Source organism: Ostrea edulis, chromosome 10 (genome assembly GCF_947568905.1).
Source record: "Ostrea edulis chromosome 10, xbOstEdul1.1, whole genome shotgun sequence".
NCBI classification, from domain to species: Eukaryota; Metazoa; Mollusca; class Bivalvia; order Ostreida; family Ostreidae; genus Ostrea; species Ostrea edulis.
The window spans coordinates 18,751,522-18,777,588 of NC_079173.1; the positions used below are offsets into that span (position 1 = coordinate 18,751,522).

General features: G+C 34.9%; 2 protein-coding genes across 3 annotated transcripts in view; one reads left to right on the forward strand and one right to left on the reverse strand.

Annotated features, from left to right (window-relative positions):
• LOC125682897 (leucine-rich repeat-containing protein 15-like) overlaps nt 1-18,918 on the forward strand; it is a 334,249-nt gene extending 315,331 nt beyond the window's left edge. Inside the window, exons 10-20 of one of the 2 annotated variants that reach the window (XM_056152160.1) lie at nt 656-727; nt 6,114-6,283; nt 7,724-7,765; nt 11,289-11,330; nt 11,963-13,549; nt 14,072-14,173; nt 14,675-14,806; nt 15,419-15,638; nt 16,933-17,268; nt 17,511-17,716; nt 17,826-18,918. In XM_056152160.1, the coding sequence (XP_056008135.1) occupies nt 656-727; nt 6,114-6,283; nt 7,724-7,765; nt 11,289-11,330; nt 11,963-12,069 (433 nt within the window). In that variant the 3' untranslated portion in view covers nt 12,070-13,549; nt 14,072-14,173; nt 14,675-14,806; ... (2 more) ...; nt 17,511-17,716; nt 17,826-18,918. The remainder of the gene's footprint in view (nt 1-655; nt 728-6,113; nt 6,284-7,723; nt 7,766-11,288; nt 11,331-11,962; nt 13,550-14,071; nt 14,174-14,674; nt 14,807-15,418; nt 15,639-16,932; nt 17,269-17,510; nt 17,717-17,825) is intronic. The other variant, XM_056152161.1, reaches the window with a different exon arrangement.
• Nucleotides 18,919-24,345: 5,427 nt separating this feature from the next.
• LOC125666424 (neuronal acetylcholine receptor subunit beta-4-like) lies at nt 24,346-25,557 on the reverse strand. The gene is made up of 2 exons (XM_048899590.2): nt 24,829-25,557; nt 24,346-24,576 (listed from the first exon to the last, which is right to left on the reverse strand). Exons 1-2 carry the CDS (start codon nt 25,555-25,557, stop codon nt 24,346-24,348), a joined length of 960 nt encoding a protein of 319 aa, XP_048755547.2.
• Between the last annotated feature and the right edge of the window lie 510 nt (nt 25,558-26,067).

Consider the following 26,067-nt stretch of genomic DNA (forward strand, 5'->3'; position numbering starts at 1 on the left):
GAGGTATATGTGATGGTTTTTGTTTTTTATTTCAAGTTCATGTGGAAATATCGAATCCATAAATGAATGAAATTGATTTTCTTAATAGGTAAAACGTCGTCGATAAATCTATATGTAGAGCTGAAGGCGTAACAAATGTAGTTCTGACAAATTACTCGTGCATCTATATAAACTATAAGTTGGGAATTTGTTTTGAGTCAATGCAAAATTACAAACGACATCTACCATACGCAGAACATGTACTTGTATATGAAATCAGTTGGGTGACGTATATATCATCCCAAGTGATAGTGGAATATTTATACATAAATATATAAAGTTCATGGTGACGGACCTTAATTTTTGTTAGCTGTCATAAACCTTATGTATTCGTTTACCATTAACGTCCCAAATCAATAAAGAAAGAGATTCAAATATAAAACACAGATAGAGCATTGTGTGATGCTTTCATTTCGAGTTGACTGAATAATTTCTGATCAAGAAATTTAATGGAAAATACAACTTTTAGAAAATAGACAAATCATTCATGATGGATATAAACTACTTGTTTAGTGCAAATATCATGCATTTGCATATTGAATCATTCTAGAAAATTATATATTTCATCCTTTGAGCGTTGATCAATGAAGGTTAATCAGGAGTATTTTTAATTCAGAGACTTGAGTAACAATAACATAACAACGTTACCGAATGGAATCTTTGATGCATTGACGAAGCTACAGAAACTGTAAGTATGTCTATATACATAACAATTATAGGTGAAGATAATGAAGAATATTGAACAGATATGAACCTTATATCTATTATAAGCAATGCGAAATTAAGAATTGGAGAAACGTGGACCCTGGGTAAACCAGACAAGGGAACATGTGTTTAAGAAGAGTAAGCATTCCCAATTGACCGACTAAGTATCCCCTGTCGACCGGTCACATCCACCATGAGCTCTATAAGCGGAGTGATCCGTAGTCAACACCAATGTGTGAAGAATGGCCTAACAATTAATATGAAACATATTAGACATCATTTGACTCAACGGCAGATTGTAGTGGTAAATTAGATCGTTATAACGAGCATAGAATTTGCGAAATGTTGACTTTAATGGAGACTGTTGAGACTCCTGTAATATCATTTTTTTTTCAGTACCTTGCCTCGATTGACAAAATTATCATAATCATAACTAATCGCTTGCGCATCGACTCAATTCAGGGACATAAATACCTAATAAAAGTGATAATTGAATACTGTTAAATAGATATAAATCAAGGTTTACGATGGAGAAGCTGAAGTCACCGTGGTTGTCATCAGGTTGAGTGCTTAGTTTCCTTTTAAAATGTATGTTCAATATAATTTCTAAGTACGACACAGAAGTACACGGTTTCTTTTAGTTCGACTTCACAATATATCGAAATGTCGATTGGAAGGTTAGGAAAGACAGTATTTGTCATGTAGAATTCTTTCAATAAATTCTTCCTCATGAACATATAAAACAGGTCAGCTAACAAAGGAGCACAATTTGTGTCCATTTGAATTCTAAAAGACTGTTGGAAGACATTGTCAACAAAGACTACGGATGTGCATTATCAGTGAAAAAATCCAACCTCTTTTTAAAATCAACTTCAGAGTACGTGTTTGCAGAGTCAGGGTGCTGTTGAACAAATGAATTTCTTGATTAACTGATCAATAGAGATTATTTTTTCTCTTTTCCATACGAAAAATGTACCAGAATAAAACCAATATCGATGTTTTACATCACACAGGGGATGCCTACTCCTCCTAGGCACCCGACCTCACCTCTGATTTGTCCAGGGTCCGTGTTTGCCCAACTGTCTATTTTGTAATGCTTTGGTGGGCTACATTTTAAAACAACTTTGTATACAATGTATTCCAGACTGTGCATCTTTTTTTCCATTATAGTTTGGGAGCATATGGTTTTTACTCTGTTTCTTATCTTTATTATTATTATTATTATTATTATGTTGCCCAACAAAGTTTGGGAGCATATTGTTTTTTTTATTATTATCATTATCATGTTCCCCAAACAACGTTGGGAACATATTGTTTTTACTCTGTTTCTTAGTTAGGTCTTCCGTTTCCAATTGAAGATCTTTTTCTTATTTTTATGTTTCTTGTCCTCTTTTTTGTTATTATTATTTTTATTATTGTTCTTTTTCTTCCCGATTTTGCGGACGCCATTTCTCGGAAATGACTTGACAGATTTTCATCAAACTGTCAGGAAAGATGCACCATAAAATGAACTACATTCGTTTTCTTTTTTTTTGATATTTACTTCTGGTTGTTAATTACGTCCGATCTACAGTTTTTAAAAGGTCATTTTGTTCAAGTGCTTTGTCATAAACGGTTTAAGATTGAGTCTCAAACTTTCAGAGATGATGTATCTCGAATTCTAGCTGTAACATACGCATACATTTTTTTCATCCGTCACTTCTGCTCGTCACCGGAAATGAACAAAGAAAACGTCAAATTTCAAAACTATGTGTTTAAAACGAAACTTGCATGGTATGATTAGCTCTCTTTTATAGTTTCCGAAAATGTTATACTTGCCGAAAAAAATACTTACTGTTAAAAATAGTAACTTCCGGTTTATGGAGAAAAATTTTGAAAAATTGGTCTTTCTTCGTCCCCATAAATCTCGCTAATAAATCCAGTGTTTGATTTGATTTTCACATACATTATTGGCATTATCTATTTTTAGAGTAACGTCAATATATGTTTTTTTCAAAATTGACTTCCTTACGTGTGATATGTCCGATTTTCGATTTTAACAAGAGATTTTGTCGAGGCGTTTTCTCATAAACGTTCAAATATTTCATTTTGAAACCTTTAGAGATGATAGATCTTGACAGATGTGACACATGGATATGATTATTGCGGCCGTCACTTCCGATTGTCACCGGAAATGAAGAAAGAAAACGTCAAATTTCAATATTATGTGCTTGAAACGAAATTGGCATGAAAAAATCGTTGTTTTTTTATAGTTTCAAAAAGTTAAAACAGCAATTTTTGATAAATGTGTTTAATATGATATTCACATATATTATTAACATTATCCATCTTTAGCTCACCGTCATTTGTTTTCTTCAAAGTTCATCTCCGTTTGTGAGATATGTCCAATATTGAGTCTTGAAAAGTTCAAGGTTGTTAAATCTCAGCTTGTATACGTAACATACGAATTCCACTTCCGTCGCCGTCAATTCGGTCGTTCACCGGAAGTACCTTAAAAATATGTAATTTTTGATTTAAATTTCTAATGGTCATAACACCGTCAAATTCTGTTGATTTTGAGGTTTTAGGTGTGTCGTGGTACTCCTTAAAATAGTTAAAACTAATGTCCAGCACGTGAATGCGTGTGTACTGAATTCTGATTGGACGATTTTTAAATCAATATATATTTGATGAAAAAGTTATAAAATTCATACGGTGGGTATATGATACAAAGGCCTGTTGGAAGATATGAACAAAAGAACAAAATCACAATCGCGTGCGCGTATATGCATGTGCATTACTTTCTTTCATTTCTTTGTACTGAAATGACCATATTAAATGCACTACGTGTAATTAAAGGATAAAATAAAATGATTTTTGCATAGGTTTAAAATGACATCACTTTTAATTGGGTATGTTTGGGCAACATATCTAACGGTCCCCGTTACAATTAGAACTCGTTTACAATTGTTTTTATTGCTATGCTTTCAACTTCTCCATTGTCAACTTCTCATATTCATCTTGAAATATTCCTTTATCACCTGTATGAAAGGTGAACATATGGTGTTTACATCTTTCAACTGATTCAAGACCTTGTTCTAGGTATGGTCAGTCTTTAAATGGAAGCAGGTTACTGACAAACAAGTTGATGGCGCAGGGGTTCCAACATTCTTGTTTAAAATCAGCATTTCGCAAATTCGATGGTTGTTTTATCAATGTAAAACTTATACGTACCAATTTTGATGCACCAGATGCGCATTTCGACAAATAATGTCCCATCAGTGATGCTCAACCGAAATGTTTGAAATCCGAAATAACTATGAAGTTTTGGAGCTAAATATAGCCTAAAACAGCGTGCCAAATAAGTGGAGCCAAATTCGTCCAAGAATAAGAGCTATGCACGAGGAAGATAATCTTTAATTTTGAAATGAATTTCTAAATTTCATAACAGCAATTCAATATACATCCGTATTTTCAAGCTAGTAACGAAGTACTAAGCTACTGGGCTGTAGAGACCCTCGGGGACTAACAGTCCACCAGCAGAGGCCTCGACCCAGGGGTCATAATGTAAAACGTATGCGTACCAATTTTGATGCACCAGATGTGCATTTCGACAAATAATGTCTCTTCAGTGATGTTCAACCGAAATGTTTGAAATCCGAAATAACTATGAAGTTTTGGAGCTAAATATAGCAACAACAAAAAACAAAAAACGATCTAGTTTGCCAATACAACATATCATTGGGTCACATGCTGTCTGACGTGTTTCATGCCGATTGTTAGGCAGTTCTTGGCACACTAATTTACTACCAATGATTCCATTTACTTGATCAAGATATAGGGCTCACGGCGGGTGTGACCGGTCGACAGGGGGTGCTTACTCTTCCTATTCACCCGAACCCACCTCTTGTATATCCAGGGGTCCTTGTTTGCCCAACTTTCTGCTTTGTATTGCTTATAAGAGTTATGGGATTGATTACTGTTCGTTATCTTCGCCTTTCATTGTTTGAGATGTTATTTTGAGGCAGTTCACAATTACAATCCAAATAGATCATAAGCAAAAATTGCGCTAATGAAATGAATCAGTTGAGAGACACAGGTACGGTAACTAGGTGATAATTAAATATCGCTACATAGATATAGGAGCTGATGATGGAGAACGTGAAAATATCCCATTTGCCATAAAGTGTATGAGTTCAATTACCATGAACGTCTCCGTTCTGTAAAGAAGAAATATCTAAATATAGAATAACATCTCTGTGGTGTTTTATTTTGGAATTCACTAAGTTATTTCTATTCAATATATGTATATAAATTATATTTGTTAGAAAATAAATAAATGGTGGCCGATGCATCTAATTCCCATGTTTAAAACCATACTTATGTGCTCGTGTATTGAATCAGTTTACAGATTAATATATTTCATCATTGTAGTGTTGATCAATTAAACTTAATTAGTACATAAAACGTTAAAGAATGGAATCATTGATACACTGATAAATCTATGGATATTGTAAGGTTATCTATATAGATACCGATTATTTGTATGACAATTCAATATTGTCGATTAGAATAATTGTACGAAAAGTGTAAATTTGAAAATGATGTTGATTTTTGTTACTTTACCCAATGAAAGGTGAAAATAACGAACAGTGATTTATCTTATAATGAATGATACAAAAGTATTTAAGCTGCTCATATACATTTATTCGTCTGAAGAAATGATTCTATCTTATCTCTCATAAAATTGATTATATAATGGCATCTTTCAAAATATTTTGATATAGTGATTACCTTCCTCCAAATTGTAATTCTAATAATATTGATCTGGAGATGTTCCAGCCCCCCCCCCCCCAAAAAAAAAAAACATAACCTGCAGATCTACTCCGACATCATACTTTATAGACATTGTGAACTTCCCTTAGGTTCAAAATTGTGAATCTGTTGTTATTAAAATATAACGAAATATCAAAAGTTAACAACCTTTTTAAATGACACAGTAAACGATATATTCTGAGAATATCCACAATGAATGGAAAAGTGAACATAACGAACAGTGATCAATCTAAATGTTCCTGCAACGAATACAAAAACAAACAAACAAAAAACGTAAACAGGAACTCCTGGCCATGTGGAGGTAGCTTTACTTCACCATTGTATTATATCGTACCCACACCCATATACATTGTATCTTGAATTGGTTTATAGTATATACACTTTCAAACGAATGTGGAATAGATTACTCAATGAAAGGACACATCTCATGATAATGTTATCACTGTACCTCCCCCGGCAAATGCAACAAAGTATAGCAGTGTTTCAATTTTCTATCACATGGTTATAATACAATATTGTCTCTTTCATCAATACATCATATTTGTCTTTTTCAGTGGATTATATGGAAATCCTCTAATTTGCAATTGTCCATTAGTCGACATAGTTCTCTTGGTGAAAAGAAGACGATTACAGTGGATTTCCCGTCCTTCCTGTCACAGCCCTGTGACTCTAAGAAAAACATTGCTGAAGGACCTGAAACCTCAAGAAGTAGTTTGTGATCCAGGTATAGCTTTTACTCTCGGGAATACAGACACCGGTCTGGTCTCCATAACAAGTTTGTTCCCTGATATATTTCATCAATGTATATCAGTTCCACTGTTCGTTATCTTCAACTTTCATGTACATGTACTAATCTGAATACATGTAATCGTTGAATTCATATATCATAAACCATATATTCTAGAGTCTAATCCAACTATATGCGTTATAGAGACCATAAGAAACTCAATATACAGCATGCATCTCAAGTAGCATATATTGCAGGATTTATCAGCTCTTGACCTGCTAAAGTGATTTTTATAGCGCAGTATGAGAATTCTATGCAACACCTAATCTGACTGGTTAAGACAATCACTTGTCTCCCAAACATTATATATCCCCATCATATTTCACCCCTTCGGTAGGCTCGTGCATTTTCCATACATTTTACGTCAAGGTAGACATATTATATTGTGATGTCACAATAAGGTCGAGTCATTCTATTTTCATAGTTCGTAAGCTACAGAATGTGCGGGTCTGTGATACACAGTTAAATCGTCTGATTTTGGCTGATACAAAAACAAGCTAGTAAATCAGTATTTACGGAGAATAGAAATACATCACTGTATTTCGTTGTTTGTACCTACTAATACGTTGACGGCGCGGTGTTACCGTTAGGACGACCACAGCTACATACAATGTATAGATGACCGTGGTCCAATTTTGAATGCATTTTGTAGTCTTACTTAGTTTCGGTATGACAAACAATTTATTTAATGATTGTTCGGGAGATGTGAAGAATTATTCACCCAAGAAAAATTGAGTAAATAAATCTTTATATCTATCTCGCTACCATGCAATAAATTGTATCATGTTGATGGATTTTATGACGTCTTTTCATTGTTAGAAACATGAAAGGTAAACAACTTAATCTTGAGGGTGAGGGGGTGTACGGTATGTATGGGTACGCCTATATCAAAAGTGATGTGTATTTGTTAGAGTAATAAAACAAATCTATTTCTAAAAAAGAATAGACTTTACCAAAAATTATATTACATATACTTAATCAATACAAATCCTAGGTTCGGTGATCAGTCGCGGTAGCCCAGTGGTAGAGAATTAGTTTCATAAGCAGGGCGTCGTCAGGTTGGGTCCTACTCGTGCCATGGCTAAAAGTTCAACTAAAACACTAGCACTAACACTACACTAAATATACAAACGTATTTACTCCACGGAATAAGTTTTTATTGGTTTTGACTTGTGAATGAATGTTTGATAAGGAGCGAATTTAGGAACGCCCCACTCGTCCAATACGCTAACTCGCAATGCCAGTGTAGAAACCACTGCACAATGAGGCTATGACTATAACATTTATTCGTCTTTGATAGGAAAACAAAATGAAGATACACCTAATAGTAAGTGTACATGTATATACCAAAGATTAATTAAAGCTGTGTCATTTCAGATTTCACCACTGGTACTACCGACGTGGAAACAACAGTTTCTGGTATGTATTTTGGATCTATTTAATCGAAGGTCGTTTAATTACTGGTGGTACATGTAGCTTGAAACCTAGCACAGTTAGTGTTAGTTATAACTGTTCGTTCGCCAAGCTTTCTATATGAAAAAAAAGAAAATAACAGGTCTCTTTAACTAAACACTTCGAAGATTTAACTCCCCGTACCATGATAGCGTTGTCATGATAAAGAAATCACCGTTATGTCATTGATCGCCATTCCTGGGACAAACTTTGAAGCACTTCTTAAACAGCTGGTGAAGCATCGATAGCAGTTAGAGTTATAAAACTATCAACAAGGGATGCTTACTCCTCATGAACACCAGATGTCACTTCTGGTGTGTTTAAGAATCCATATTTGCTCTACTGTATAGCAGGTTAATATCGCGGTCGAAAAAAAAATTATATTTTTAATTTCGGAACAAATCACGGTCTGCTTAATTCGCAGAAAAACAAATCTTAATATCATGAACCTGATTTCGTATCAATAATTAATTCACTGAGTGTTAAATTCAAATTTGGGGGAGAACCCACGGGGAAATCTCATTCTAGAGCCAAACTTCCCCGTGGGAAGACCTCCTTTATCACTGCTTGTATAATCAGACTTATCTCCCCTTAGCAGGACTTCCTCCTCCATTTATTCCCGGTAAACTACTATCACTTTATGGAGATTGTTTAGATACCAAGACCTTTTTTTCAGCAGGGCATTAAATGATTTTGGTTAAGTCGTTCATTAAACTCAAGAGAGGAAAACGGTGAATAAAACACAGATTGAAATGAATAACTCATTTTAACTCACCAACTGAGAGAGAGAGAGAGAGAGAGAGAGAGAGAGAGAGAGAGAGAGAGAGAGAGAGAGAGAGAGAGAGAGAGAGAGAGAGAGATTCATAGTTTGCGCAGAAGGGGATGAAAGTGGGGTATCCCTCTAGAGCAAGACTTCAAGAGGGTGTTTCGGCTCTAGAGTGAGTTTTCCCCTTGGAGGTACAGTTTATTCTAGAGCAAATATGCTGGGGGAAGGCTCACTCTAGAGTTAAACTTCCGGGGGGAAGGCTCACTCTAGAGCAGGGGGAAGGCTAACTCTAAATCCTTATTTCCGGGGGAAATACCATTATTGTGGGAGTCTGGCTCTATAACACCGGTATAGGGGAACAGCAAGTAAACAATGTATGCATTCTAGCAAAGTTGAAAGTTACAACTGCCATACTCAAGGTGTTTTTGAAACTCGCTGTAAAATTAGCTAAACATGCAGGACTGACTGCTTGTAAATGTTGTTAGCCCTGCCAAAGACCAACTAGCCCTGCGAAAATAACTGCATTCTTAAATAAATACTTTTACATGTATTACTACATGTATATATCGTCTAATGAAGTTCGATATACCTAATTCGTTTCCACTACATTATATTCTATTGAAATTTGATATAGTGTAGCATATGAAGTAAAATGTACTAAATTGACGAGGTCTGTCCATTTTGTTACAGGTACAATAATGAAGTTGATTCATCTAAATTTCATTTAGCGGGAATTTTATCATCTCCGATCGGACGTCTATATAAAGAAAGTTCGCCCGTTATAAAATGTATGCGTTTCGGGCGTTCGGGCTCATGGTTATTTCAAACATTGCAACGGGCTCAAGACTATAAGTGTAAAAAGAACAAGATAATGAACTTGGGCGAAAATTAGAAAAAGATTCAAGTGAGTGCGCACTACAAGCTAAACATAATAATAGTTTTAAACCGCGTTCATGTTTTGGAGGAGTTGTTTGACTTGGGAAAGTGAGTACGTGACGGGGGAGGGTGTGTGTGTGTTAAATAAACATAAATATATTGTAAAATAGAAACAACTTTAGTAGTATTTCTGCTTAAAATAGCATATTGAGACATGATTAAACTATATGAAATTGCAAAAATTAATCATAATGAGATTCAAAAATAACAGTATACTATTATATTAGTTTATTCATTGTCATTGTGATCATAAAAGACTAAAAGTATTTCAATCATTAGCCGTGCAACATAATTAAGATATATAACGCAGAACATGTACACATTTATACATATCAAGACATGTTGTGCTATTTATTATGAAAATAATTGATTATTTTGTCCATACATATTTGATTTCCCTTCAAAACTAGGAGTCAATAACGTTGTTTTGAGTTCTTTTTGAAGGGATGCCTGAATAGTTAATATCGTTAAATGATTTCGCGAATATGTGTAACGTTATTTGTTAAAAACTGCTGATTTGATAGTTTTTATCAAACTTTGACATCATTTTTGTTTAAAAAACAAACTCGATTACCCCATTTTTTTTTTCAAAAATAATTTTCCATTTGTTTTTATTTCGCTTTATTATTTATAGTATCCAAATGAACAACAACAAATTCTGTCTATTTTAAATTGAGTAAAGTCAATCACTATTATTATCTATATAATTCAATGGAAAACAGTGTCGCTACCGTAAAAACAATTGTATATTGAAGACGTAATTATTAAAAGAAACTGTGCTGTTGAATGAAAACAATTTTCACAGAGTAGTATATACATTGTCAAGATACATCGGTGAGATTTCCAGGTTGGGTTTTCGAGTGAGAAAAAAAAAGAGTTGTATAATACTCGGACATACCTCCCTTTAAGCGACAGACCATGTTTGTTATTATGTGTAAATTGAATTGTTTCTATGCAAACGATATAATACTTTTCAAAAACATATCCCCGATACATGAATTCGGCTCCTTCCTGCGAATATTGGCTATGCTTGAAGTGTTCTACTTCCTTACAATGACAACCGCCGCGGTTGCCAAAAGGTTCTAGCTTTCCCCAGCATGCTGAAGGCCAAGGTTCGAATTCCGGTGGCGACAAACCTAATTCTTTAAAACATGTAGTGACAGTTCCATCGCCAAACGATCGGCACCAGGTATGAATGTCACGGGTCCTCTGAGATGACCTTGGAAACGGATGGCCCGTGTCACAGTAGGTGTTTCACGCTAAAGAACCCTAACTGTTCAATGGCTGTAAGCGTCGAGCATATGTCTAAACTTGAAGTCCTTCACCGGTCTTGGTGAAGTCTCAATATGAGTGAAAAAATTCTCGAGCGAGACGTTAAGCATGATACAATCAATCAATTACTCGTTGCAATTACCAACGACATGAATAATTAGATCATCCTTTTTGTGGTAAGATATGTCCCAACCTCATGGCAAACACAAGGGTTTACATCAGATGGATAAAGCTCTAATAAAACACTAGCACTAAAATTACACTAAATATACAAACGTATTTACAAATTACGTTTTTATTGGATTTGGTATGTGAATGGATGTTTTATAGGGAGCGAAATAGGACACGCCCTACTAGTCCAATGCACTAATTTACAATGTCAATGTAGAAACGACTGCACAATGAGGCTATGATTGTAACGTTTATTTGTCTTTGATACGAAAACAAAATGAATATACACCAAACAGTATATGTACATGTATATACCAAAGATTAATGAAAGCTGTACCATTTCAGATTCCACCACTGGTTCTACCGACGTGGAAACAACAGTTCCTGGTACGTATTTTGGATATATTTAATGAAAGGTTGTTTGATTACTGGTGGTACATGTAGCTTAAAACCTAGGACAGTTAGTATTTGGTATAATTGTTCATTCGCCAAGTTTTCTATATTAAAAGAAAAAATCACAAGTCTATTTAATTAAACACCCTAAGATTTATCATTATAAAGAAAGCACCGTGATAGCCTTGATCGTCATTCCTGGGACAAAGTTTGAAGCTCTTTTCAAACAGCAGGTGAAACATCACTATGAGTTAGAATTATAAAACTCTCAACAACGGATGCTTATTCCTCCGAGACACCTGATTCCACCCACCTTTTGTGTGTTTAGAAGTCCGTGTTTGCCCTATTCTTACTTTTGCATTCTTTATTTGATCTATGTAGATTTATTACTGTTCGGTATCTTCAATTTTCATAAATACAAACGAATCGAGTTAACAGCTAATCTACAGGAGTTGCTTAAAATAATTCTTGTTTTTCCTTTCATTCTGCGTTCTTGGTTATTAAGTACTGAGTGTCAAACCCCCGGAAGCTCAACTTACTCTGAAATGAATCTTAGAAGTGGTTTTTTTTCCTCCACCTAAGAAATATCCATGCATCTTCGTATATGAATATTATTATCTATTTAGATTTCATCCCAGTTTCCACTGATGCAGAAACTGTCTTGTCGACAAAAACCGGATTTGGCAAGTATTCAACATGTACCAGACATTTTGAACATTGTATAAAATTCTGATTTGTAAAGTAGCAATTTACAGTATACGTCAAAGACACTTGATGCATGAATTTATCAGCAATGAATGACATTGTATCTCTTGCCGCTAACATCATTGAAAACATCGATTTGAAATGGCCTTAAAGCTTGAAGAATTCCAATCCACCAGGTAAACTCCTTGTGTATAGATTGGATTATTGTCCAATATCTAAACTGCAATTGGCATCGGAAGTAAGTTTGTAATTTTATGTAGTTATTTACAATTATTATGACATACCCTATAAATGCATACACATGCGCATATATATATGTACAGATATATTTCTAATGTTAACAATTGTCCCACATACCATTGTGTACCGTGAGTAGGATCTAAATTGATGCGATTTAAAATGACTTCTAAACATTACATACATCTGACATCTGTTTACATAATCAGATTTATCTTGTTTGATATGCCGCTGATTAAGGTGTTATCAGTAGTACGTGGAAACAGTCATCATTCTCATATAGCTGGCAATACGAGTCAACTGAATCTTTGCGTGATATTGATAAATTGTAAAGTTGTGATTTTTACCTGGGATCAACTTGCATACCAATTTACTGTTAGTTATTGTCTCAAAAGTAGCATATCATCATGTAATTAGGAAAAATGATGATACCTTTATACAATTCAAATAAATTTCCGTAATGTAATATATATCATAAAACAGCAACAACTTTTTTTAATTCATGTATTGAAATCTATCAAACGGACACACTGTATAAAATGAAAATGATCAATTAGAACAGCTCATAAATCAATCAAACCACGGACGATTCACAAATGAACTGCTACCTAGAGACCGTAGGATACATGAATCCCTGTCTTCAGCGCTAATGGACCTTTATATCCATATATTCAACTCTGGTGTGTATTTCTATTCCATTTGTCAATGCTGGTGAGTAAAACTATTTTTCTCTCTATGGAATATGCTACTATAAAGCAAAACATCCTTCACGTACCTATGTAAAAAGTTACACGTTTACTTGTTATGTACAAGTTTACCTTTTGTTTGGTGTCTATAAGGTATAATTTTACTCGGTATGTATTTATGATGTCATACCTTTTCTCAGTATATACATCGTATACGTTCACTTGGTATGTTCAAGTTCCACTTTTACTTTAGTTATAAGTGTACTCGGTGTGTATAAGGCATGCGTTTACATCGTCTATACAAGTTATTCGTTTACTCGATGTGCGCGTATTTTGTCTGGAGAGATGAGGGATCGAATAAAAAATCACACTATTTTCCTGTTTAGTACACTTATTACAATGACGACAATAATCACAAACATGGAATCCGGTAAGTTTTCAATATTTTTTTATTGTTTATTTCTATTATCGTATTTGAACATTTCAGGAGATCAGAAAAGAAGAAGATGTGACTGTTGGTTAAACAATGGCGTGGTCTGCTGTGATTTTGTGTTCTTTGGATCGGTGCCAGATAATGACGGGCGGGTTAGTGTTGCCGGTTTTTCATACCGTTTGTTACACTGTTCTTGATATACAAATTTTGACTATAGATTGCTTTGCTTACATGGTCAAGATATAAGACACACGGCAGGTATCCTCATACGCACCTGATCCTACTTCTGATGTTTCCAGTAGTCCGCGTTTGTCTTATTCTCAATTTTATATTCATCTGGGAAGCCAATCAATTCAGAAATGATACAACTGTATGAAAGTGAATCTATAAGCTATTTCTAGTCATTTATATTGTGGCCAAATTTCATTTTGCTAAAGCATAATACTAATTCATGCATTTAAGTTCATGGTGACTTGATATCACGAAAGAACTACAAGTATTTTAGTTTAAAATCCACCCGTGGTGTCATTATATTATACAGATCTTCAGACAAATACATAACATTGTTCTGTTGAGTTGATTTTTATCATTTTCTGTATGTACAAATTTCAATACCTCTTTGTCACTATGGAGATTTACATTTTACCAAAATATCGTGAACATTTTCATTTCAGATTAAAATCCAGACACACAGATGAGATTAGAGCATTCTACATTCCGTACATAATTCAGAAGCTCTATCCACTACGCCGCTGGCGTTGACGACATCTGTTGAAGTAATTAAACAGATGTTCTATATGAAAAAATATACAGCGTCCTTACTTATATAATATTAAGATGTATATTCATAATGCATAAAACAAATTCTCTGTCCTCTATAAGAGACTGGAATTTAAGTGGGTCAATATACTCGTACCGTTCAATCCTTACAAGCAATGTACCCTTTGAGGCCTCGGTCCCATTACTTTTATAGAATGGATAGGTACTAGGGCATTAACCTATACGTAAAAAGACCGTCGTATGTTTTTTTCCTGTTAAAATACTCAGTACATTCCACTTTTCAGGATTTACGAAATTGTCTTGGTACAAAGTTTCAATTTTTATTTAAACTAAAAATACGAGTATGTAATACCATTCAAAAATAATAAAAAGTATAATAGTATTAACATTTTTAAAATCATATACCACCCTGTTTATGGTTCTAAGATATCAGACAACTGACTATCAAAATCAATCGATGTGTTGTCAGACATAATTCTATACTGATTTACTTATAGCATAACCTGTTTGGAAGATAAGAAATCACTTCCTTAAACTGTCAAATTCTACTGGTTACACCATCTCCGAATATATTTCAAGGACAATATGTTGAGAAGTGTGTACAAATGATGACTACTGGATAGTACGAGGTAAATCGAGCACCAATTTAAGGAGGGAAAATGGATGTTTTAAGATTTTATATGAAACTGACGAAATACTGAGGATTTGAATATGAGACTATCTTACAATATGTTAGAGTCAAAGAATATATTTATTTCCCAAGTCTCCTTTACAATTGGTCACTATTTTTCTGATTATGAATTACTTGTCTGAAATTTTCTCGCGTAAAGTTTGATGTTATTAAACAGTCAAAATAGTAAACTCCAAATACAGAACATAAGTACAAGGCTTGCGACTTCATCTTTGCATGCAATAAATGTCAACTATACGATCCACATTATATATACGATACATGATCAATATTTAACAATTTAATGGATATGTATGCATATTCACAAAAAAATCCTTTCCTCTTCTGGAACTCACCATTTATTTCGTACTCATTGTGGTATTCACAATAACACTTCACTAATCCTGCTGAACAGTTATATGATAAAAAGAGCAGTATCAAATCTACATTATTTTTAACTAGGAGACCACAATAATGTTGATTTTAACACAATACAGGGAAATGAGATGGTACAGTGAAATGAAATGTAGTGCTATGTTGACTGCTCCAAATGGTTTCTTCTTTGTTACAGATAAGCATTACATCACCAGTAAGAGACGCACCAATATCGTCATTTGATGATTTGCCCACTGGACATGCCACGACTGCCACTCCAGTTCACTCGGCTGTACATTGAATTAGTATTGGCTTCGGCTGGAGGGAGAGCTCAGACTCTGATGGACTGGTCTCTCACTCTGCGGGAATCTGTTGCTCTTATCCGTTAACCACTTATCATTCCGAGGAACGACCATGTAAGTTTTCCAGTCTCCGTAGCTATGGAAGACATAGTGACAATCTATATGATACTTGCTTTTTCCGTTACATATTGCTTGTTGATATTTACTACTAAATGTAACAAACATGAATAAGGGTAACTTCCTAAGAAGATCAGAAAGGCTTTAGATATGAAAAATATTTTTGAAATAGTAGTTGATTTTAGATCTTTACGTTTGAAATATCAAATTTAATTCAATTGTTTTAACTGATATTATGGATGCAAGACATCATCTGAATTAATATGAATTAAGATCAGAAAAGTGTAGGTCCATTATGAGCACATCAGTCTTTCGAAACCAGCTCATTACAGCCCAATCCCAAATGTGACAGAAATACTTTTGAAAAACTTCTGAATGTCAGAGAACCACATGTATTTGTTATCAGTCTGCAATACATCAATGGCTTGGTTTGTTGGAATGTGTTCAACGGATCCACCATGTAATTTAATTTTTAAAAGTTGGCTTATTTTAGTTGGGTTTGGCTAAAACGCGATATTTCTTTGGGGTTTAACACATTCACAGGATATCGGCGCATGCATGAACTTTCACTTTACATAAATCAATCACAGAGACAAACTATTTACAAACACCACATTAATTCAGCTTAATTAAACATATTTTCGTTTTCAAAAAAACTGTGCTTGGGAGAAATTGTTGAGAACATGATTTATCTTTATAGTGCTAGTTAAGCGGAGGGGAAGTGAAGTTTCGGTTTAATTGGATGGGCTTTTTAAATCGTTTGTCACGTTGGTAGCCGGAAACTTTGATACATTAAATTCTAATTCTAGTCTTTTTCGGACTTTGATTTTGGTGGGTTTATTCTTCTTAATCTATCTATTTTTTCTTTTGCTCGTTTTGTCGATTTAATTTGTTTTATGACAACCTACTATCAAAGGCCGTCCATCTTTCGGTCTGAGTTTTGGCATCACCCATTTTCATTTTCGTGCAATCCATGTATGAAACCTGGAATTTAAAAAATGCAGTTTTATTTTTAAAAGTACATGCTAACACTGGTATTTCAAAGGCTGATCAGAACTCACCAGTACCTCCACAACTAATAGGATTCAGAAGTATTCATTGTAGATCAGAACTTACCAGTACCTCCATAACTAATAGGATTCAGAAGTAGACTTATCATATTAGATCAGAATTCACCAGTACCTCCACAACTAATAGGATTCAGACTGATCAGAACTTACCAGTACCTCCACAACTAATAGGATTCAAACTGATCAGAACTTACCAGTACCTCCACTATTATTCATTGTAGATCAGAACTCATGAGTACCTCCACAACTAATAGGATTCAGAAGTATTCATTGTAGATCAGAACTTACCAGTACCTCCACAACTATAGGATTCAGACGTATTCATTGTAGATCAGAACTCACCAGTACCTCCACAACTAATAGGATTCAGATGTATTCATTGTAGATCAGAACTTACCAGTACCTCCACAACTAATATGATTCAGAAATAGTCTTATCATATTAGGTGTTTTCACCCCAATCTCAAATGGTGTGGTTTATGCAGAACCTACATTCCCTATGGTGAACTGAAAATACTTCAAGTGAAAATTGCCACAGGATGACACAGATATCTCATGGTATTTATTCTCAATTCGTCTTTTTCAATAGATCATGGATTTTCGTTCAAGACTCGTTCGTTCTAAATGACCAGACAAATAACAATCGCCATATAATTGTAAACCATTAGCAATGCTAATCAAGCATATACGGAGGAAACACCTGATCAGTTCAAACACAGTAAACCCATTTACTAAATATCTGCATGACAATTGATTGATTGTAAATTGTTTAACTTCCATCTTGAAAATCTCTTACTCAGATGGAGACGTCACCAAAGCTGGTGAAGGACTTCAAAATTTAGGCCTATGCTTGGAGTTTACAGCCTTTGAGCAGGGGGTCTTGATCCTGACAAACCTGCTGTGACACAGGGCCTCGGGTTCTGTTGTCTTATCCGAAGGACCGCCCCATTTAGTCGCCTCTTACGACAAGCAGGAATACTGAGGACCTATTCTCACCCGGATCACGGTACAATTTTTGATTGCAGATATTATAGAACCATACATCCTTTCATTTTATTGAATACATCAATTAATAGTTTTACAATCAATACATTGACTGTTGCAATACATTACAGGAGGTGTATCGGCCATAATCGGATCCACAAAAATTTAATTCCACAGGAAACCAACCAACAGGACGGACACATAATTGTGTACACTCGATTTAAGATATAGATATTAAACTTAATTTCTATCAATATGTTGAGGAGTGTATACATGTGATAACTATGTGATGATACACGATATACTGTCTGTCATCGTAAATAAACGATAACATACGTGTTGTAATAATCTGTGGTCAACTGGCGAGAAAATTACGTTTTGTTTGAATAAAATATGTTATTCAGGCATGGCGGAGTCGAAATTATTGGTTGAAACTTTCATTTGTTAACTACCAACTTTGTTTCCTCATGGACTTACCCATCATGCATGTTTTATTTGTGATTTTTTCATTTATCCAATGTTTTGAAAAGATGAAACTCGAAGTAGTAAGCCACGGCTAATAGAAATCTTCAACACCTGTTTAGAGTTTGGATTTTTAATCACCACTGAGATATGACTGAAATATATGCAACGCGACAGAAAACACCAAAGCTTCAGTTAACTGACTACAAGAGACGATATAATGCACTGCATAAACAATATACACACTTAAAACTGTATTTAAATCTAGATCCGTACATTCTTGAAATCACATATCAAACTTAGGTATATGATTGTTTTACATACGGGGAGCATTATGCAGATTTACATTTCTCAAATTTGAAGCTTTGAAAGCTGAAAATAACGAACAGTGACCAATCTCATAAATCCCACAAGTACTACAAAGTAGATAGTTGAGCAAACATGGAACCCTGGACACACCAGAGTTTGGATCATAGATGAACCGTCTAAATATTCGTTATGATAAACATTCATTGTTTGGAAAAAATATAGTATTCATATTTTTTAAATTTTTGGTTGGATTGCTAAATAGCGCATTTGACTTGATGGGTATATCTAATTTTCTACCATGTCTTTATATGAGCATTATATATAGCCCTGGTTATATATATCATATTGTTACATTGTTGGAATATCACAGAACAATGTTTATACGTTTTACAAGATTGAGCATGAGTCTTTTAAAAATATAATCCAAACTGTAATAAAATTCTAGATACATTGGCTGATTCGTTTGTTATTACATATGTAGCAGCGATGGAATTTCCTCACAATCACCTTTACTGATACAATAATGATTTAGAATTTAGATGATCGAAAACTACTGAGTTAAACATAACACTTACAAGAAATACAAAATAAGGAGTTGGGAAAATACGGACCTCTGAATATACGATAGGTGGGTCCAGGTGCCTAGGACAGGTAAGCATCCCCTGTCGACCGGCCACACTCATTTACATGCGTTCCTCACAAGAATGGCGGTTCCCCCCCCCCCGGTCATAAAAACATCTATGCGGAAAAAATAAATACCTTATATCAGCAACAAAATCTCTTACTCACTTAAACATAAAGCATAAACAGATGAAGATAGCGGACAATGACCAATCTCATAAATCCCATAAGGGGTACAAAATTAAGAGAAGAGCAAAGGCGGGCCTTTAAACACACCAAAGTTGGGATCAGGTACTTAGGAGGAATAAGAAAACATATTGGCCGGTCACACCCACTGTGAACCCATATCGTGATCTAGGAACGAAGTACTTAGCTACTGGGCTGTAGAGACCCTCGGGGACTAACAGTCCATCAGCAGAGGCCTCGACCCAGGGGTCATAATGAAAAACTTATACGGTACTAATTTTGATGCACCAGATGCACATTTCGACAAATAATGTCTCTTCAGTGATGCTCAACTGAAATGTTTGAAATCCGAAATAACAATAAAGTTTTAGAGTTATTATAGCCAAAAACAGCGTGCCAAAAAATGTGGAGTCAAATTCGTCTAAGGATACGAGCTATCCATGAGGGAGATAATCCTTAATTTTGAAATAAATTTCTACATTGTATAACAGCAATTAAATATGCATCCGTATTTTCAAGCTAGTAACGCAGTACTTAGCTACTGGGCTGTAGAGACCCGTGGGGACAATAGTCCAACAGCAGAGGTCTCGAACAAGGAGTCATAATGTAAAACTTATACGGTACCAATTTTGATGCACCAGATGTGCTTTTCGACAAATAATGTCTCTTAAGTGATGTTCAACCGAAATGTTTGAAATCCGAAATAACAATGAAGTTTTAGAGCTATTATAGCCAAAAACAGCGTGCCAAAAAAAAGTGGAGCTAAATTCGTCTAAGGATAAGAGCTATGCATGAGGGAGATAATCCTTAATTTTGAAATGAATTTCTAAATTTTGTAACATGAGGCAGGCTGAAGACAACAGGTTGATAGTACAGGGATTTCAACCGTCTCGATTGAAGTCAGCATTGACTTATAGTACCATTATTTCATCTATAGGTGTGGGGATTTCAATTCCTTGCGCGTTTCACTTATTGAGTAGCATGATTTCATCTACAGGTCATCATGTTTTATTTATTGAATTATGGTACAGTACCATTATATCATTCAGAGGTGCGACGATTTATATCTATCTTCACAATTTTGCCCAAAGAATATTTGTAAGAAAGTAAACACTTCTGGTAATTTGCAACTTGCTTGTGCTGTGCAAGGTGAAGATAAGGAACAATGATCAATCTCATAACTCCTATAAACAATACAAATTAGATAGTTGGGCAAACACGGACCACTGGACACACCAGAGGTGATATCAGGTACCTAGGAGGAGTAAGCATCCCCTGTTGACGGGTCACACCCGCCGTGAGCCCTATATCCTGATCAGGTAAACGGAGTTATCCGTAGTACATTACAAATGAAAAGATAAGAATGAATATAATTTTGTGAATGCGTTTTTTTTATTGAATTATGAAATGACTAGCAACTCAAATTGCATATTACATAATGATACATCACAACAAATTGGCTGGGCTTGCATCAGGGAACTGAATAATACGAACTACAAATTGACTAGATAGTGTTTAAAACAGGCTACCTAGTCACATGATACAAGTAATCCAGCCAATAAAACATATACACATAATAACAAACACTAACTATAGCATCAAGGTGGTTCACAAAATGGGTCACAATGCAAGGAAATATGCGGCATGCAGCAGCTCGCTCTATTTAATGTAAAACATATGACTCAAATGACAAATGTCAGAATTAGTATCCCATACACTACTTAAAGTGTGGCAACAAATGTACGAGCATACTGTATATAGAATTCAAACTAGTGCTGGATATAAAAGTCAATGTGAAGGGGATGCATATACTCATTTAAAATCATAATGAAGATATGAATTTAAACTGGGGTGATATCGAAAACATTAATTCATGTAACAAGTGCATACCAAAACTAGTACACATAACAATACTGAAGATAAACTGAGATATATAACACTTGTTAATATCACATTACTTATTTGATCATGAAGGTGTGGGCAAAGAACAATATTGTACATTTTATGTTCTGGGTGTATTTCTTCTTGGGGCGGACTTTCGTTCGGTGATATCGTAACTGCACAACATCAGGAGCTAGATGAGGCAATGTGTGATCATAACAAAACCCATGGTGATGCGAAAACTTTAGTCAATAGTCAGAGTTAGCACAAAAAGATTCTAACAATAAATCCAGTTCTATTACTCTTGTCATAGCGGGCATCGGTGACAAGCGGAGAGCGCAGAAACACCTGCCCGACAATTACAATCGCAATGTCTTTAACTGGTATGGTTAGAGTATCTAAGGCATTACTTTCAATTTGAAGAAAACAAATGTATCATTCAGCTGAAAAGTTGTCGAATTTGTTATCTCAGTAACTGTCTGATCGTCCGCCATCATCTCGCTCGAAATCAAACAGAAAAATGCGATTGCTGTTAGTGTAAATTTTCATAACACGGTGTTGAAAAAAAACAACCAAATATCGTAAATGCAATATAAGTGAACGTCCGATAATCACTACTTTCAAGCACTCCGCAGCCATGTACTTTTGACCTACATCTTGGACTGTTGACACAAAGTGTTTCTATTTATAGATGTATACAATCCAAACTTCGATTAAGTTTTGACCGATTTAATTGCAAAATGAATAGGAATACGCACTTAAAAATTTCTCAGAATTAATCCGTCGGAGTATGCATCAATAATAATTCAAAAACAAATTGCAGGAATTAACCGGTGAAACACAACTACAATTTAAGAAGAATTAATGATAAAAATCAAATTGCAGATATTACATGCGACACAAACTATTTACCTTATTTAGAGGAATTTGTTTTGAATGATTTGTGCGTTGAATGCTTTTGAATGATAACAAAATACAATTTTATTCATTTGTTTTCTTTTCTATATAACGAACCAATTATTGTCTGTGCTTTCGACATTTCAAAGTCAAGGATTATCTCCCGCATACATATCTCTTAGCCTTAGATGAATTTGACTCCACTTTTCTGGCACTCTGTTTTTCCCTAAAATAGCTCTTAGGGCCTACAAGTTTACTGTTATTTCGGATTTCAAAAAGTTCGGTTGAGCATCACTGAAGAGACATTATTTGTCGAAATGCGCATCTGGTGTATCAAAATTGGTATCGGATAAGCTATACATTACAATTTATTTTATTTGTTCCCTGATATTAGTAATTTACATTAGAATTGTTCATTTCATCTTAAAATAGAGTTAAATACAGTACATCGTTTTAGCGTAATTAGCGTGGCTATTGTCTATCTGAACTCCGACCGCCATTCCGTCATAGCATTTGCTGTAAACATCAGTGTCGTATAGATAGTAAACATATCTCTTAAAGAAATCTATATTAAACGAGCAATATGTAAATGAATAACATAACAATCACAATATTTTAAAGTGCTTAGATTTTATTTCTCCTCTACAGCCTTATTATATTATGAAAAGGTAGAGTAACGCGTTCATTTGGGAGAAATTGTCACGTATTTCAGTTCGATTTTGACACAGAATATTGGAATTAAAAAACCACACACACAATAAATCAGAAACATATGTATACAAAAGGGTGTTACTAAGTTTCACATTTTTATCTTTTTCATGAAAAAGTAGATTAAAGCGACTATTGTGTGAACATGTAGAGACCAGTACAAACTTTAGCATGGTTTTTATTTGACGGTCCCACCGGACCCTGGGTTTTCACATGTTATTTTACAAAAGGAGAAAATAATATGATCAATCAGCTATCAGAATGCAGTCATCATATGCCATATTTAAATAAACGAGAAATGGGGCTTACATATGTAGATAGTCTGCTTTATTCATTGTTATCGAATACAAAATGGGACTGGGACCGAAGACCATAAGTACAGTTTACAAGGCCTCGGTTTTTAATATTTCATACAAAAGGCCAAGTGATATGATTGAACATTATCACGTAACACAGATTGCAGAACTTTTTAACTTTTCATAGAAATCCCAAATGATATCCTGTTTGACCGGTAAGTGGTGTTTTGTTTGCAAAATTAGCATTGTGATTACATCGTAATCCCCCTGCACATGAAAGGTAAATATAACAAACCGTGATCAATATCATAACTCCCATAAGCAATACAAAATAGAAAGTCAAGCAAATACGGAATCATACACATACCAGAGGTGGGACCAGGTACATGTACCTAGGAGGAGTAAGCATTCCTTGTCTACCGGTCACACCCGCCGTGAGCCCTAAATCTTCAAATTTTACGTCATGTTATTTCTTTCGATGCAAGGTGAAGATAACGAACAGTGATCAATCTCATAACTCCTACAAGCAATATAAAATAGATAGTTGGGCAAACACGGACTCCTGGACACACAAGAGGTGGGATCAGGTGCCTAGGAGGAGCAAGCATCCCCTGTTGACCGGTCACAACCGCCGTGAGCCCCATACCCTATATCATGAATAAATGTCTCTGTTTATCGATTAATTTATATCGAACACAATACATCTAAAACAATGTGTGTGAATTCTCATAAACACCTGTAGCAGTTGCATCATACAGGCTGTACATACATGTATATAACCAATGATTAACTCATCTAAAGGTGCAACGAGTTATATTTATTGAATTATAGTGCCATTATTACATCTAAATGTACGGTTAATTACTACATCTAAAAGTACGACGAGTTACATGTATATTTATTCAATAATAATACCATGATTTCATTTAGAGGTATGTCGAATTTTATTTATTTCAATGAAATCCGCAAATCGCCAAATTTTAGACCGCGGTAAAAAAAAAAAAACGCTATATAGTACCAGGAATTCATCTAAAGGTGCTGTGAGTTCTATTTATTAAATTATAATACCATCATTTCGTCTATAGGTGCAGTGCGTCCTGTTTATTCAATAATAATTTCATGATTTTATCTAAATGCATGGTTATTTACATTTACTGAATTATAATATCACTGATTATTAATCAAAGGTGCGGCGATGTCATCAATGTATTACAAAAAAGGCAAATATAACGAAATAGAGAGATGAGTAAAAAAAAACACGGAACCCTGGATATACGAAAAGTGGGACTTCTCACAGAATGTTTGCAAACAGGAGACACAACGACACAAAATTAATGCGAATGATGCATACAATGAACACGTTCTCCATTGTTAAGGCAAGATCTTTATTGCTACGTGTTTTGATTGTAGTGGGTTCTTCTGACCCGACAGCTGGATTAGGTTTCCTTGTTCCTTCTGTGGAAGTCTTCAGACGATATCCAGATATATCAACTTCTCTCTCATACTCATCATTTTGCGGATACTGGTTGTAAATACGAAGTACAATGGATTGCAAGATAATCGTAACGGCGCTGAGAATAACCTGTGTTGTACCGTAGATATTGAACCACGAAATGTTATCGGTGGATGATGGCATAGTTTCGCTCAACAAGGTAGCATACACCGCAAATGTAAGAAAAATAGCCATTGACATTCCGATTGTTTCACCATCTGCAATAGGAAGCACGGATCAGAAAACGTTTATAATAGAGAGTGTGATGATGGGAAACATTACCATAAGAATCGCTATCGTAGGACGCCGTCGTATCTTTATTGTAAAATCCAGAGCGTAGTCCAAAGACTGGTTATTTTCATCTTGTCTACTTTGAATTTTCTTCTCTGTAGACACCATGCTCCACTCACCACTGTATGTTCCATATGATGTATCAACCAAAGAATAATCTTCATTCATTTCTAATTGGTATATTGATGCAAACACTGACTTGAATTCAAAAGTGCATTCCTGTTCGTCGAAGGGATATTTCCGTAAATTGATTTTGCACTGAATGGTACTTTTAGTTGGGTGATACAAGGTGACAAGTCCTGTGTAATGAATCAAAGCCTCGTTTTCTTTCACAGATTCGTAAGTCATACATCTCTTACCAGCAAGCTCGTTAGCTGTACAAATGGACGGAACCCATATTTGTTTAGCTGGAACCCGAAGATATCTTGTTTCATATTCAGATGTATTCCAGCATAAGTACTCATCTCTCCAATTGTAAAACAACAAGATAACGGATGAAAATGTCTGTGATTTCTCGTCCACCTTTTCTATACCGAACAGAACAAGTTCCATTCCAAACGGAACACTAGTGGTAATATTCAATACAGGTTTGCTATACCGATTATATCTCTTGAAAAACATGTTTTGTAAAGCAGTTTCCCTGTCCACATCTCCGAATTTCTGACCATTGGACAATGTCAGAATGACAAGAAGAGATATTATACACGTACAATGACTCATCTGACTGGAACTATCCCGTGGGTATCCGGGTTACAATAGGTCTTCAGTATCCCTTGTTTTTCCTAAGAGGCGACTAAATCGGTTGCTCCTTCCGATGCGAGAGCAAAAACTGAGGTCCCGTGTTAGAGCAGGTATCACTCGATAAAGATCCCTTCCTACATAAAAGCGCCGAACATAGGCCTAAATTTCGCAGTCCATCACTGGCAATGATGCAATATCATATGAGTGAAAGATTATCGAGAGGGACGACGTTAAATAATATACAACCAACCAACTACTGGTAACATATAGCTACTATTCATGTATGACATGTAAAGACTGGTCTACCTGAGAAATAATAATATTGCCCCCAAAGTGTAGAAGAAAGTATGACAGGTGAAATGAAACGAAGTTAACCCATTAAAATAGTCAGCAATATATGACAGAAATCCATAGAGACTAGACGTAACTCATCAATCTTCTCTCTGTGTTCACGGAGGAGGATAATTGCATCATCCACATGAAATTAAC